Raw genomic sequence first — 14,598 nt, 5'->3', positions numbered from 1 at the left:
GAAACTTTTTCATATGAATATTTAGAACTTTTCGATAAAAAAAGTAAGAGTAATTCAACATCAATAAATTATGAATATTTAAAAAAAATTAAGACAACAACACAAAGTTTCAAGACAATAAATACATAAACTCTTTTTCTTATATATTATTTTTAGTTAGATCAAACTCATACTTAAAATCCAAAATTGATATTAGTTTTTTTTTAATTTAAATTTTTTTACATTAATAAATTATAAACATATATAAAATCAAAACATAATCTTCCGCCTAAACTTTTAACTTATCTTAAATTTCTAATAAAAAATTACAAAAAAAATATCTGTTTCTTTTAAGTAGGGATGTTTCAAAAATTCATTCCTTCTTCTCTTAATATCGTAATAATAATGATCATAAGAAGTTTATTTACCGCACACGTATGGAGATAACAAGTTTCTCTTTAGTCGCTATTGGGAGAACTTGCAGTGAAAACTTTACTTTTAGTTATCAACGTGTATAGGTAAACAGTGTGATTGTGAATGTAAAGTACCCCTTAAATAGTTGAGAAAATCTATCTTCTAATAACAATTATTATAATTATATTTTTGAAATAAAATAATAATATTATGGTTGTTAAATGGAATTATAAAAAAAATGATAATATAAAATATTTTCCGGTAAGATATTGATAGAAATTTTTATGAAAATCTGGTAATGAGTATCTGCTAAAAAAGAGATAAAAAATATCAGGTATTATTTCAAGCCAAAATCTTATATAAGATTATAAATTACAGTATTTTTTTTTAAGTAAGTTGTGTTGTAGATACTTGATAATTGTGTTTTTCTATGAGGATCGGATACTTCTTCTTAAATGGTGTATTCGTGTCGGACACACGTATCTGTGTCGACACTCGTATGATACTTATTGGTGAAGTGTTTAATTCAAAAAAATATTTGTTGGATTTTTGAAAATTCTAGCACGATTCTAACACAATTTTAAAAGGTATAAATACAATAACTTTCTAAAAACTCAAATTTATTGTATAAATTTTTATTATGATTATAAAAATAAGAACAAATTCTTTTGAACCCGTCATGAAAAATAGTTTCCTGCTCCCAAAAGAATCTGAAACATACTTTTACACATAAATATTTATTTTCAATTTATATAATTCAAAATTATATAATATATAGATCCGTGTCCCCGTATCCTACACTTTCAAGATTATACGTATCTCCGTATTCGTATCCGTGTCGTGTTAGTGTTCGTATCCGTATCTGTGATACATAAGTTTTTAACAAATTATTGAATAGATATTTTTTTTTTATCTTAACTACCTTGTTGATTTTTTTGCAATCATTTAAGTATTTATTTAACAGTTTAAATAAATAGAACATTATGATAGATTATTTTGAATGATTTAGTTTAACTAGGTGAAAGATTGGAAAACCTGCTTAATATAAAAACAGAACTACGTAATAAGTTTTTATTATCATAAATAAGAGAATACGTTTATATGTCCTAAAATAATTTGATTAATTATTTTTTAAAATAATTTAGAAATTTTTTCATACAATTAATTTGGTTTAATTCAATACTAATTTGGTCTTAATTTTTTTAAAAACAATCATATATATATATATATATGACATTTCTATCTATCCCAATAAGCTACAAAAAGTTTAAGATGAAGAATGAAGAGATTAAAGATAAAAAAATTAATAGAAGTTGTTTAATTGAAGAAATATATTAAAAAAATAAAGTGAAAATAAAGGATATTTAATTGAAAATAAATAAAATTGTAAATAATACAAAGGTTAGTTTATTAAAAATATTTAATTTAAAATTTTCTATAATTATTTTTAATGTTAAATTACATTATTTTAGTAGTGACGTTATTTTAATTATTTATATTATTATAAGAAAAGGAAAATACTGTCCTAAAAAACGAAAATAAAAGAATTTATAATCAGCATTTTGACCCATAGTCACTAAAAATAATAACATCTCATTGCAATATAATCAATTATATTAATTATAAAGAAAGATTTTATTTTCTATAAAGAAAAATGAAGATCTCATTTATTTTTACTTTAATATTTTATCCATTTTTTTCAGTCAAGATGAGGGTCATTGTCAGTCATAGATTTCATAAATTTAGAAAACTCTGATTCTGAAAATTTATCTACATACGACGAATTTTAGTGCTAAATTCTGGAAATAATTTTTTTACTGTATTTACTCTTTCTAATATATTAATTATTTTAACATCTTTTCATAATTTTTTTATGTCAAACCAAATAAGTATGTTTCTTTAATTATATTAATTCTTTTAACTTCTTTTCATAATTTTTATGTCTAATCAAATAAGTACGTTTCTTTAATTAAGTTTTTATCTAAGAGATTTTTACTTTGTTTAATGTTTAGTGGATGATTAAATTTTTTTTAATCAATTTTAAAAAAAAAATATAGGATGACTATAAAATTATTATAGTATTACAAGTCTTACGTAAGGCGTTATTGATTAAAAAAATTATAGAATGATTATAAAATTATTATAATATTAAAAGTCTAACGTAATTTAGGAATTAAGGTTAAACATAATTTAAATACATAATTTAGGAGTTAAAGTTAAGTATAATTTAAGTACATAATTTAGGAATTAAGATTAAATATAATTTAAATACATAGTTTAAGAGTTAAGGTTAAACATAATTTAAATACAATAATAAAGTTTTAAATTCTAAAATAAACAATATTTATATCAATATTATCTCAACAAATTTAACAAATTTGAAGTCTCAACAAATTTGAATTCAAAACATTGTATTTGAGTACCTCCAATACATCACTTACTCTTAAAATATTTATCAAACCACTAAAAAAGAAATTTACCAATTAAATTGATATTTCTTAAATATTTTTAGTTCATATTTTTATATTTTACTTTTTACTTGTATTTGAAATTGTTCTTGTTAGGGAGATAAGATCTAGAGAACTGTTGACTGACTTCGTCTCCTTCCTTCCTATCAGGCAGTCTACCAGAACTTCAGTTTGCTCCTTCTTGTCTTAGTGCTACTCCTTCAGATCTCGGTCGCTCTATCTCAGGTGAATGTCGAATGGGGTACCTGTTGAAAGCACTTTAACGCTCAAGTCAGCAAAAGGGGTATTCGGCACTAATGACGTATCTTGTTTTTGGAATATGCGCTATTTATATTATTTTAATGGACTTACCTTATTGGGTCGAATTAGTGGAGTGGGTGGATCACACTTAGGGACGTATTACCTAGTTCTTAATGGTAGTTTGGTTTTACTGACCTTGATTTGAGCATTAATGGATTGGGTGTGTCGGTCGAATTACACGGACGTACTGGGCTCCATCAGCTCGGTCAAGGAGACCGAACTATGGCATGGACGGTCCATGCCAGTACATAAATTTTCTTATGATGCACAAAAATCTTCAAAAACTCATGACACTTGTACCAGTATGGGCGAGGCCGACCCTTGGTCAATTGTTCCTACTAGGGAGATGGGACCTAGAGAACTATTGAAGTCTTCTTCTCCTTCTTTTGGTCGGTCAGATTGCTGGGTGATGAGCTGGGATTCTTCCCATCCTCCTGCTTCTCCTTCGGCACTCGATCTCGGGTGAACACCGGATGGTGGGGTACCTGCGAAGGCACTCCGATGCAAGTCAGTCAAGCGGGTGGTCAGCTCTCAGGTAGGTGAACAGTAATAAATGACATACCTTACTCCTTGGGAGCGTGCTATTTATATTATTCTAATGGGCCTACCTTGTTGGGCCCGCTTATCGGAGTGGATACCGCTTAGGGTTGTATTACCTAATTCTTAATGATGGATTAACTTCATTGACTTTGATTTGAGCGTTAACGGTAATAGGGGTCGGCCGTCGGCCAAGTTCTCCTGGTCTCGGTTGTCTCGACCAAATTCCCCTGGTCTCGGTCGTCTCGACCAAGTCTTCTAAGGTCTCGGCCAGGTAGACCGTCGGCCTCGTCGTCTCGGCCAAGTAGATCAGGTCTCGGTCAAGGAGACCAGGGGTCGGCCTCGCCTATACCGGTACAACACTACTTTTGCATCCAACATTATTTTTTGGTAAAATTTTGCGTTTAACAGTACTGCATGAAATTTAAAAACATGGTCCTGCAAATCGGAAACAAGGTGTTTGAGCTGCTTCTTCATTTATAAGCAGTTCATGAATAGCAAGTGAGTTTTCTGTTCTAATGTCAATAATAAACACGACTATATTCTGGCTAAATAACTTGAAAAGTATTTAAGACAACGATCTTCATGATTTCACTTCAAACAATAACATCGTTCTGGACAAACACTATTATGCGTTCTGCTCTCCAATCATTTTCTTCTTGCTTCATTTGTATAACTCATGCCATTTACCAAACACAAGTTATCAATCCTACAAAATGAGCTTTCTACTAAATTCATACATGATCATGTCTGGTTTGTTTGAAAAAGTCTATTGTACCAAATTGAATGAAGAAGCATATGAAATAAATCATACTTTACAGGTTCAGCATGCCAGATAAAATGCTCTTGCACCTTTTTCACCCTCTTATGCATCTCTAAGTATCTCTCTTCAGAAATGGATAGCAGTATGTTCCTCAAATTCGGGATATCTTCCTCCGCGACAAACACAGCAAAAGATTCCCAGTTCAAAATCTCAAACAAAGGAGGAATAAAATTGTCAGATATGATAACTGGAATGCACTCGTGGAATATAGCCTCTACCACACGCGGGCTATTAACCTCGTGACCTCTTGCACAGATGCAGAATTTGCTACTCTTCATGAACTGGATGTAGTTTCTATTGCCCCTGACATGTGGCAGGGTCTCAGATATTATCATGTCAGGTTCTTTGTTCTCCCAGTGATTCAACAGAATAGGCCGAACATAACCATGCAATCCTCCTGCAAAAAAAGCCAATATAGGCTTTTGAGAAGGAGGGTTGCCTCCAATATTTTTGACAGGATTCTCACTCGACCTTATGTATGTTTCTGGAAGAGAAACATCCTTGCCTATCTTGAATCCTACTTCAATGTCAGCATTGCAGAGTGCTCTGATGCAACTAAGCATGCGCCCTCTTGTTTCTGCAGGAGCCTGAGAAATGGTGCTTGTTAAATACTCTTCCACTCAATTACTGGTGATACTGCTTCAACAGAAATTAATGATTCAATCATAATGGTGTAGGCATGTGAATGTTGGAAATACTAGTCCATAACTAATAATATGAACTGCTGCAATTGCTATTTGTCACAACCTTTTAGTGCAAACATTTTACAGGTTACATTGGGGGAGAATTTTCCTGAACATGAGTGAGACTACGTTACAGATTGCAATTTAAGTAAGAGGGAGAATGGAACAAAGGCGCACATGTAATCTTTAATGTAGCACCAGACACGACATAGACAATTTCACGACATAGACAATTTCACACATGTAATCTTTAAAATATAAGATAAGGGACACACAAATTTATATATTACATCATTATAAATTGTATAATAAGGAATCATTATCATTATTAAAAAAGACTTTAGTTAAAATTCATTTGAAAAAAAATTAATAACTTTTACAAATTTCACACAAATGAAAGGGAAAGGAAAAAGCAGAAAATGCATTAATCATAATTTGCATAAACACAGAATCGTACCCAATCATGGCAAGCAACGACAAAGTGATCTGCTCCAGAAGTTCTATTCCAGAAAGGATACTTTCCAGCAATCATGCTCACAAAATTTTTCATGTACTCAATTAAGTTGGAACGTTTGTGTGAGTTACGTACATAGAGAGTTTGCTGCAACAATCTAGAACTGAAAGGTATGTAAAACAAGTGAGCTTTCTCAGGGTCCCCAGTGACAAACTGTTTGTTTGCTTCCATTAATTTCATGAACCATCCTTCAGATGCATATATTCCATCTAGTAAGGGCTCGTGAAAGATTGGTCTATCTCCATCCGGGTAGATGTAAACTTTGAGCATCTTTTCCATTAGTTCATAACTTCTGCAGAATGCACACATTGTTAGTTGAAGTTCCAGTAGGAAGAGCATTCACAGCAAGGTACTCAACTTATAGGAGGCAAAGGAATGCATACAAATTAATTAAACAATATGTAAACAGAATCTTCCTATCTTAAGTCTTGTTCTTTGTGCTCTTTCCACGTAATAACTTGATGTAACCTACTTACATATCTTTGTGTATGTCATATATTCTGCTAATTTAATTGTGTTGTATGTGACACGGAAAAAGCTAGCTTGGCAATGAATGACACATTTCATTGAAACCAAATTAGCAAGTGCAAACTTCAAATGTTCAATTATCAAACTCAGAGGTATATGCAGGTGAAAAATCTATAGGAAATGGTGAGCTTAAACCAGATTCATGCATTTATACAATATTCCAACAGGTCAACCCCTTTTAAACTATGAAGCACGGACACAACGACACAAACACTGTGTCTACCTTCATTAACAATATTTTGGAGGAGGGATGTAGCAGAAAGAAATGTTTTTCTAAATTCAACACTTCATTGGAGTGTGTAAGAAGTGTTGTAGGACACGGAGCTACGTCATTGGAGAGCCCTGTCGGTGCTTCATAGATTTTAAACGCAGTCTTCCATTAAGATATACATTAAGCTGCTTCTTTTATAACTGATTAGATTCAGTTCACTCTTCAGAAATAATTAGTTGATAAGTCAGATCAGGATAATAACATAATTCAATCAGAATTTGGGCCACTCAACCATATTGCAGTGGTTTGGCTCAATAGTAGATTCCGCGCACTGAAAACGATATTTATTTACCATACCTTCTGAACATGGAGACATTCCTGTATAATGGTGGGTAAAGTCTTGAATCATTCACAGTGATGGGTGCATTTAAAATCTCTGACTTTGCATGCAATATTTCTAGATCAACAGCTGAAGACCTTGCTGGTTTCTACAAACAATAGCTGAATAAATTAGAAAACTCATCTAATGATATAATTCAATCTACACTTGCATACATGGCCAATCATCATCCTAAACATACCTCCTGCTGGGAATAAGCATGATTATTCTGCAACAACAAGTTCATCTCAGATATTGAAACAACTTTAGATGGTCTCCTTTTGGCATTCTTTACACTCACAGGCTTACCATTATTGACTGTCATGTTGCTACTACCATGCAAAGAACCTGAGTTTCCATCCTTGGAAACCGAACCAGTCGTATCCGATTTCACCGAAGTTGCAGCTGAAATGACAGATACCACAGGACTTCTTGAATCCGTTTCTGAATCTAAGGATGTTCTGTTGGGCAATGGCACCATAGGTTGTGGCGATGCAGCCCCTTGTGATGTCAAACTAATCTGCATTCCCTGAGCACTACCCATTGGAGAACCATCATTTCTGGTTGTGAAATTGACAACACTATCAAGTCCTTTAGCTTTCTCTGGGGCAGGGGCAGTAATTGAATCTCTACCATTCTGAAAGAGGGAGCCCTGAGGATTAACTGCATTATCTTGCAGTGCATCTTTAGAGTTTGAATTTGAACCATTTAGGAGCATGTTGTTACCCTCAACTTTAGAATTAGCCGAAGATGTATCCATTCTGAAACTACTAATCTTGGTAGTAACAGTAGATAAGAATTTACTACTAGGAAGTTCAGAGTACTGAAACATTAAAACTATAGCCACTGTTATTCCTACAAATGAAACTAATCTCGTAGTTTCAGCCTTACACAGAAATCTAAACCCCCGATCCATGAAAAAATCTCTGAAAAGAAAGGAGGGCTGGCTAACTCATCATTCTAGAGAGATCAGAGAAAGAAATGGAAGCAAACCCATAGAGATTGACAGTTACAAGTTAATAACTTTTGAGAAGGTTTTCAATTGGGAGGTGAAAGTGAGAGAAGAGAGTGATTTATTAGTTTAGAGAAACAGAGGAGAAAGGTGTAACAGGATGATTGGAGTAACGGAACGACAAAGGGCATAGGTTGGTGATGAGATCTGTGTCTGTGATTATCTGTGTCGTACGTTAAGGATTAGGAAAGGAATGAAGGAACATAAGAATGGAAGATCAGAGTAAATTAAGGAACCAGAATGCGAATAATTCCGACACAGTCCAAATTTTAATTGTGAAATCATATATTTAAATAAAAAGAACATATATTTTTACTATACCTTTTTATCAAAGATATTTTATCTTATTTATTTTTACTACTAGAACAGATGCCTTTTCAGTGTATCCACTTTTCTTCCTTTATGATAACAAAAAAATAAAATTATTAATTATTAAAATAAAAATATTATTAAATTTATAAAAAAATTATGCACAAAATAAATTATTTTTGTTATAGTTTTATTGTAAATATTTTATTTATTGAGAATAGTTAATTGAGTTTTTAAAAAAACCTATATATAAAAAAGGGTAGAAAACATAAAAGGGAAAATGAAAAATATTTGTGTAAAAAATTAATTATAAAAAAATCTTGTTTTTTAATGATATAGATACCTTATAAAAAACAATTAAAATCTTCTTTAATTTTAAATTTTAATAAACAATTTGATAATTATAAGTAAATCTATAGCGGTTTTTTATAACTGCGAAGTGATAAACCACTTTTATTTATTTATTTTATAATTTTTTACAAAAATCTTCTTATCTATTGATAAACTATGTAACATAGACACTGACATGGATATTAATACGACACAAATATGGACACGAAAATATCTAAAATGTAGGACACGAGAATACAGATCTATGTATTATATAATTATGAATTATATAAATTAATAATAAAGATTTATATGCATAAGTATGTTTTATATTTTTTTGAAGCAAAAGGATGTTCATGATTTGTTCAAAAAGATTTGTTCTTTATTTTTATAATTATCATAAAAATTTATACAATAAGTTTGAGTTTTTAGAAAATTAATGTATTTCTTCTTTTTAAAACTGTTACAATTGTCAGAACTCTAACAAATATTTTTGGATTTGGACATTTCACCGTCCTACAAGTGTCGTAACTCGATATCTGATACGTGTGTCTAACACGGACACACCATTTAAGAGAAGTGTTCGAGCCTCAGTATATTTCTCTTACTTTTATTTGTTATTTTGTTAAATAAAATTTAAAGACTAGAGACACATTTTGACAGTTTGCAATACATATTTTTTATTTGAAAATGTATCCGAAAGACATTTAAAATAATTAACTGATTCCATATTTTGATGATTTCTATTTTTGATTATGGTTCGTAGCAATTTTTTTGATGTTATGTTGTATGCACTTGGAATCAAATCGAAAAATGTAAGAATAGAATAATTTGGTTAATTTATGATTAATTTTTATTTTAAATAATAATAAAACAGGAAATATTTTCTAACTGGGGAAGTATTTTTTATGCAAAATTCATTGAAAAAAATATTAAAATTATTTATGTATTATTTAAATTAACTCTTTAGTTATATCAGGAAAAAATTGAAAATTTTAATAAAAAGAAATAATTTGTATTGATGTTTTAAATAATTATTTATAATTGAAATTTTGAAATAATTGTTTTTAATTATAATTTTTAAATAGTTACTTAAACAGAAACTTTTATTTTGAATTAAGTTTTCAATTAAATAAAAAAATGGATGAGATCTGACGATTAAAAAATGAGAAACATGTTGTGTCTGTTGAGCCTTGTATATCTATCGAGACCATATGTCTGGGTCGATCTCCAACCGAGTCGTCTTCCTTCTATATGTATTCATGTTTATTTTTGGATTTGCACGTCTCCTTACCCTTTGATAACTTCACGATAGTCGTCCTTCAGGCGCTAAATGTGGCTCCCACATAGCTTCACTCAAACACCTGGGCATCCATTCAGGCCTTCTGCTTGATATGTGACGTTCTCTGTCTGCATCCTACCCCTTCATGCTTTCTGAGTTATTACACATCCCACCCGGGCGAGCCTGTTCTGTGGCATTCACTGATCAGTCAGTCGGGTAACGTTCTTTTTGGTTCTTTCACCACTTCATATAAAAACTTCAAAGAAAAAATTCTTCAAGGTTATCATCCAAATGGAGGGTATGCCATTCTTTTTTTATGAAGTCGTTCGATCGAGGCTTCCTATGTTATGGACTGGGAAGCTCAAAAGTTCAAGGAATGGCCTCGTCCAACCTCGAGTGCCGAGGAGCAAAAGATTCCCTCTCTCTTTGATATGCTCCTGAGAAAGCTTCCCACACGGAAGCTGATAGTCATGTACACGTCATCACTCCGCTGGCTGGTTTTTAAGGGTATGCTAGTTTTCTTTTAACCTCGGTCGGATGTCTAGTCTTGAACTGACGCTTTTCTCATTGATGCAGATATAATGAATAAGGAAGTGCCCTTGTCGAATGACCTGCTTAACAATGGGGTCGTCTGAGCATTAAGGCCCTACCTGCATGGAAGGGGCTGATCGCTTGTGTTGGTCCTTTCGGCAAGGGCAAGAAAAGAGTGAGGGACGGGGTAACATCCCTACAACTACCCGCTCCCCGGGCACGATGTCGACACTTCCCCCTCCACATCGACTCCCCGTCAACCAATGACTTCAACAGGCCAGTCCCCCCTCCCTACTGTCGAGCTTGCCCTGGAAGTTTTGATGTCACCCCTGTCGGTGCTGAGGGTGACTTACAATTCGCGAAGGGGGTCCAGATTGGTCTGGCCATGCCGACGTGAGAGCTCATCTGGGTCGTCCCCTCGGACAACCTGCTCCAAGGCAACATCAAAATGATGTGACGAGCACTTGTCCTGGCCTACCTGGGTTCCGAGGACCGGAGCCGTCATGCTGAAGAGATCTCTCGGCTCGAGCACGAGCTGGCTAAGGCTTCAGGGAACTTGAAGCAATCTCTTGCGACCAACACTACCTACTCGGAGAAGCTTCCTCGGGAGGCAGTCGAACGAAAGATTGCCCAGGGTCGAGCAGCTGAGCTCAAGTGAAGGGAGGCAGAGAAAGTGACCGAGATTGCTCGACTGAAGAAGGCCTTAGAGGAGGCAGATAACAAGAACTCGGTACTGCTTGCCAAGAACTCTAAGCTATTGCTCGATAAGGGGTCGATCGAGGCGGAGTTGGACAAAATTATTGACAACACCAGCGTCTGAAAACTTTGATCCCAACATGAATGTGTTCGAGGGTTGGATCTTGAAGAGTGCAGTGCAACTTGCGCCGATCGAGGGTGCTGAAGACGAAGACCTCTGAGTGTTAGGCTTTAGTTTTTGTTTCCTTCGACTGGGATGTGACCTTTTACTGCTTTTCCTTTGAGGTCGGGGTGTGACCTCCTCCTCGCTTTCTTCATATATGAAACGGTCGTCTTCTTATATATTGCAGCTTATTTGAACAAAGAAAATTGAACAAGTTAAGCTCCTCGATTGGAATAACTTAATTGAACAAAGAAAATTGAACAATTTAAGCTTCTCGGTTGGAATAACTTAATTGAACAAAGGAAATTGAATTAGTTAAGTGATCGGTTCGATTGTGTTTGTAGTGCGTGTTTTAAGGTTTCGGCAAGGTATGCCGGTTAAGGCTTTATCCAGACAAAACTGAGTTTTGGAGGTGTCGATAGGGTATGCTGGTTAAGACTACGTCCTTGACCGCTCCAAATTTTTGTGGTGTCGGCAGGGTATGCCGGTAAATGCTACATCCTTGGTTGCACCGAGTCTTAGCGGTATCGGCATGGTATGCCAGTTAACTTCATCCAGACCGAACTAAAGTTTTGCGATATCGGCAGGGTATGGCTTCATCCAGACCAAATCGAGCGTTGAAAGATGAGTGAATTTGACTTTAAATTTCAAAAAGTTGGAGAGAAAATGTCTCGTTAAAACCTGTCCGACCGAAAACCCTCCTTAGAAAAAAAATAGTTGGGTGAGGAAAGAGTGTGTAAGTTTTATTGTTTTTAACTGTAATAAAACTTGAAATGCGTGAGATTCCACATCCTCGACACAATTTTTCCCGACAACCACTCTAGGTGGTCTGCCCCCCAACTGCAACCTCTCAGATTCGGAAGGGTCCTTCCCAATTGGATGAGAACTTACCTTCATTCTTCCTCGCTTCGCTTCTCATTCGCCACACAAAATCTCCCTTCTGAAAACTCCTTGGTCGAACCTTCGTGTTGTAGTGCCTTGTTGCCCGAAGCTTGCATATGGCCTCCCGAATCTTGTTTTTATCACGAAGCTCGTTGATCAGGTTCAGGCAACCGAGAGACTCTCTTGATTTAGAGTTAGGTCAAATAGTTGCCTTCGGATGGTAGGCTCGCCTACCTCGACCGGAATCATTGATTCGATCTCGTACATTAGGCTACGGTGTTTCTTGTGTGGACATCTGGGGTGTACAGCAGTATGCCCACAAGACTTCCACTAGATCCTTGGTCCATCGGCCTTTCACCTTGTTGAGTCGCTTCTTCAGCTCGTTCAAGATGACCTTGTTTGCAGCCTCGACTTGCCCATTGGTCTAGGGGTGTTCGACCGAGGTTCTTGTAGAAAGACTGGAGCCCTCGGTCAATGAATTGTCAGTTGTTATTAGTTATTATTGTGTGCAGAACGTTGAACCGACATACAATACTTCATCATACAAAATTTAGCACGCTCTTGGTGAAAATGGATGCGAGTGATTCAACCTTGATCCATTCAGTGAAGTAGTCCACTCTGACCAGGAGAAATTTTTTCTGACCCTTCCTTGTGGCAAAGAGACCAACAATGTCCATCTCCCAGATGACGAACGACCATGGGGATGTCATACTATGTAGTGCTTTCAGCTTTAGGTGGTGTAGGGGATCGAACTCCTAACATTTTGTGCATTTCTTCACAAACTCTACATAGTCTCCCTGAACGGTTGGCAAGTAATAGTTGATCTTGAGGACTTTGGCAGCCATTGTCCATGCGCCCAAGTGGTTGCCGCATATTTCCTCATGGATTTCTTTGAGGACATACTCGGCCAGGTCCTTGGTGATGCATTTCAGCAATGGTCTTAAGTAGGCCGTACGGTAGAGATCCTGGTTCAGCATGGTGTACCTGGAACACTGTTGCTTCATAACTTTCTCTTCTTCCGGCTTGCACTTGCCATGCCCAAGGTATCAGATGGTTGGGGTCATCCAGGTCTCGACCTCGACGTCGGTGATTGCTAGGCATTCGATTTCAGCCACACTAGGTTGTCTTAGCCAAATCTGCATAAAAGACCTGTGGTGGCTCTTCTTCTTGGTCGTTGACAATCGAGATAACACATCGACCTTCTTGTTCTCTTGTCAACGAATGTGTTCCACCGTTACCTTCTGAAATCGAACAATGTTGTTGTTGACCGTATGGTAGTACCTTTGGAGCAAAGGCTCATTTACCTTGAACTCCCCTTTGATCTGGTCGACCATAACCTGGGAGTCGCTCTTGCAAGTTACCTCGCGAGCTCCCATATCGTACGCCAGGTTTAGCCCGACGAGGAAAACCTTGTACTCGGTTTGGTTGTTGGTGGCCTTGAACCCAAACTGGAGGGCTTGCTCCAAAAGAAGATCACCAGGTCCTTCGAGGACGACTCCCACTCCACATGCGGTCTTGTTTGAGGAGTTGTCGACATATATAGTCCATCCGGCCAAGAGGTCCGACAGAGGTGTGAGCTTGGCGGAGAAATTGGCCAAACATTGAGAATTTATGACACCTTTTGGCTCGTAGCGGATGTCGAATTCGGAAAGCTCTACGGACCACGCTATCATGCGCTCTGCAAGGTCGAGTTTAGATAAATTTTTAAAAATAATGTAGTCAGTTTTTACTGTGCTGCGAGTTTACTGGGCGCGCCTCCTTGAACATTGAGAGCTTTTGAATGATGATATCTGGGCTCACCCCCAACATATCAGATGTTGTCCACGTGAAGAGGTCCACATTCTTCTTCAACGTGACGTGCATTAGCTCGGCCTCGACGGCTGTTATAGTTGTGCCGACATAGGTGTTGTGTTCTTCGTCGAGAAGGGGTTGTCCTTGGTCGTTCGAGGATCTAGATCCATCAAAGAAACCGTGTGATCCATCGATGCAAGCTCCACTTGTCTATGAGGAGACTTTCGTCTCTGAGAGGACTTGTTCTTAGGGGACCGGTTGTATCGCATTTGTTCCACCCTAAGGTTTTCGGCGTAACACTCTTGTGCAAGTTTCTAATCTACGTGCACCGTGAGAATGTCCCCTCACAATGATGGAAACTTCATTGTCAAGTGAGGTGTTGAGACGATCGCCCTTAGCCGGTTGATAGGCGGTCGTCCCAAGAGGATGCTGGCATCAATCACCAAGTACCAGATCTTGATGGTCTTGCTAGACTTCCCTTCGTCAAAGGTGGTATAAAACTCGATGTAGCCTTTAGTACCAACCCTCTCGCCTGAGAAGCCGACAACATGGTCATGATACGACATCATCTCAACCTATGGTATCCTCATCGCCTTAAAAGTTTTCTAGTAGAGAATATCTACTGAACATCCTTGGTCCACCAACGTCTTCATGACGGTGAACTTGTCAATGTCGACTGAGAACACCATGGGGTCGTCTTGTGAGGGATCGACACCCTTAAAGTCGTCGTTGGTGAAGGTGATGCGTGACATCCTCGGTCGGAATG

The 14,598-nt window shown here is 36.1% G+C and overlaps 1 protein-coding gene across 3 annotated transcripts; it reads right to left on the bottom strand.

The window, feature by feature from the left end:
• Positions 1-4,263: 4,263 nt before the first annotated feature.
• LOC137821747 (putative glycosyltransferase At5g03795) lies at positions 4,264-8,112 on the bottom strand. 3 transcript variants are annotated; one of them, XM_090295817.1, is made up of 5 exons: positions 7,039-8,112; positions 6,815-6,945; positions 5,662-6,010; positions 5,269-5,313; positions 4,966-5,157 (listed from the first exon to the last, which is right to left on the bottom strand). In XM_090295817.1, exons 1-4 carry the CDS (start codon positions 7,750-7,752, stop codon positions 5,293-5,295), a joined length of 1,215 nt encoding a protein of 404 aa, XP_090151943.1. In that variant the 5' UTR covers positions 7,753-8,112; the 3' UTR covers positions 4,966-5,157; positions 5,269-5,292. The 3 variants fall into 3 exon arrangements, with proteins under 3 accessions (XP_090151944.1, XP_068482589.1, XP_090151943.1); XM_090295818.1 differs by lacking the exon at positions 5,269-5,313 and having other exon boundaries at positions 4,264-5,157; XM_068626488.2 differs by lacking the exon at positions 5,269-5,313 and having other exon boundaries at positions 4,264-5,108; positions 7,039-8,111.
• Between the last annotated feature and the right edge of the window lie 6,486 nt (positions 8,113-14,598).

This window comes from Phaseolus vulgaris, chromosome 9 (assembly GCF_051622355.1).
Source record: "Phaseolus vulgaris cultivar YP4 chromosome 9, ASM5162235v1, whole genome shotgun sequence".
In the NCBI taxonomy this organism is placed as follows: Eukaryota; Viridiplantae; Streptophyta; class Magnoliopsida; order Fabales; family Fabaceae; genus Phaseolus; species Phaseolus vulgaris.
This window is presented reverse-complemented; position numbering and strand designations above follow the sequence as displayed.

What these genes read in the sequence shown, in the direction of transcription:
- LOC137821747 (XM_068626488.2), bottom strand. Translation starts at nt 7,752, where the DNA reads ATGGATCGGGGGTTTAGATTTCTGTGTAAGGCTGAAACTACGAGATTA. An exon ending in AATGTCTCCATGTTCAGAAG is followed by an intron (nt 6,011 to 6,814) that starts GTATGGTAAATA and finishes TGCATTCTGCAG; the next exon opens with AAGTTATGAACTAATGGAAA. An exon ending in TCGTTGCTTGCCATGATTGG is followed by an intron (nt 5,109 to 5,661) that starts GTACGATTCTGT and finishes ACCATTTCTCAG; the next exon opens with GCTCCTGCAGAAACAAGAGG.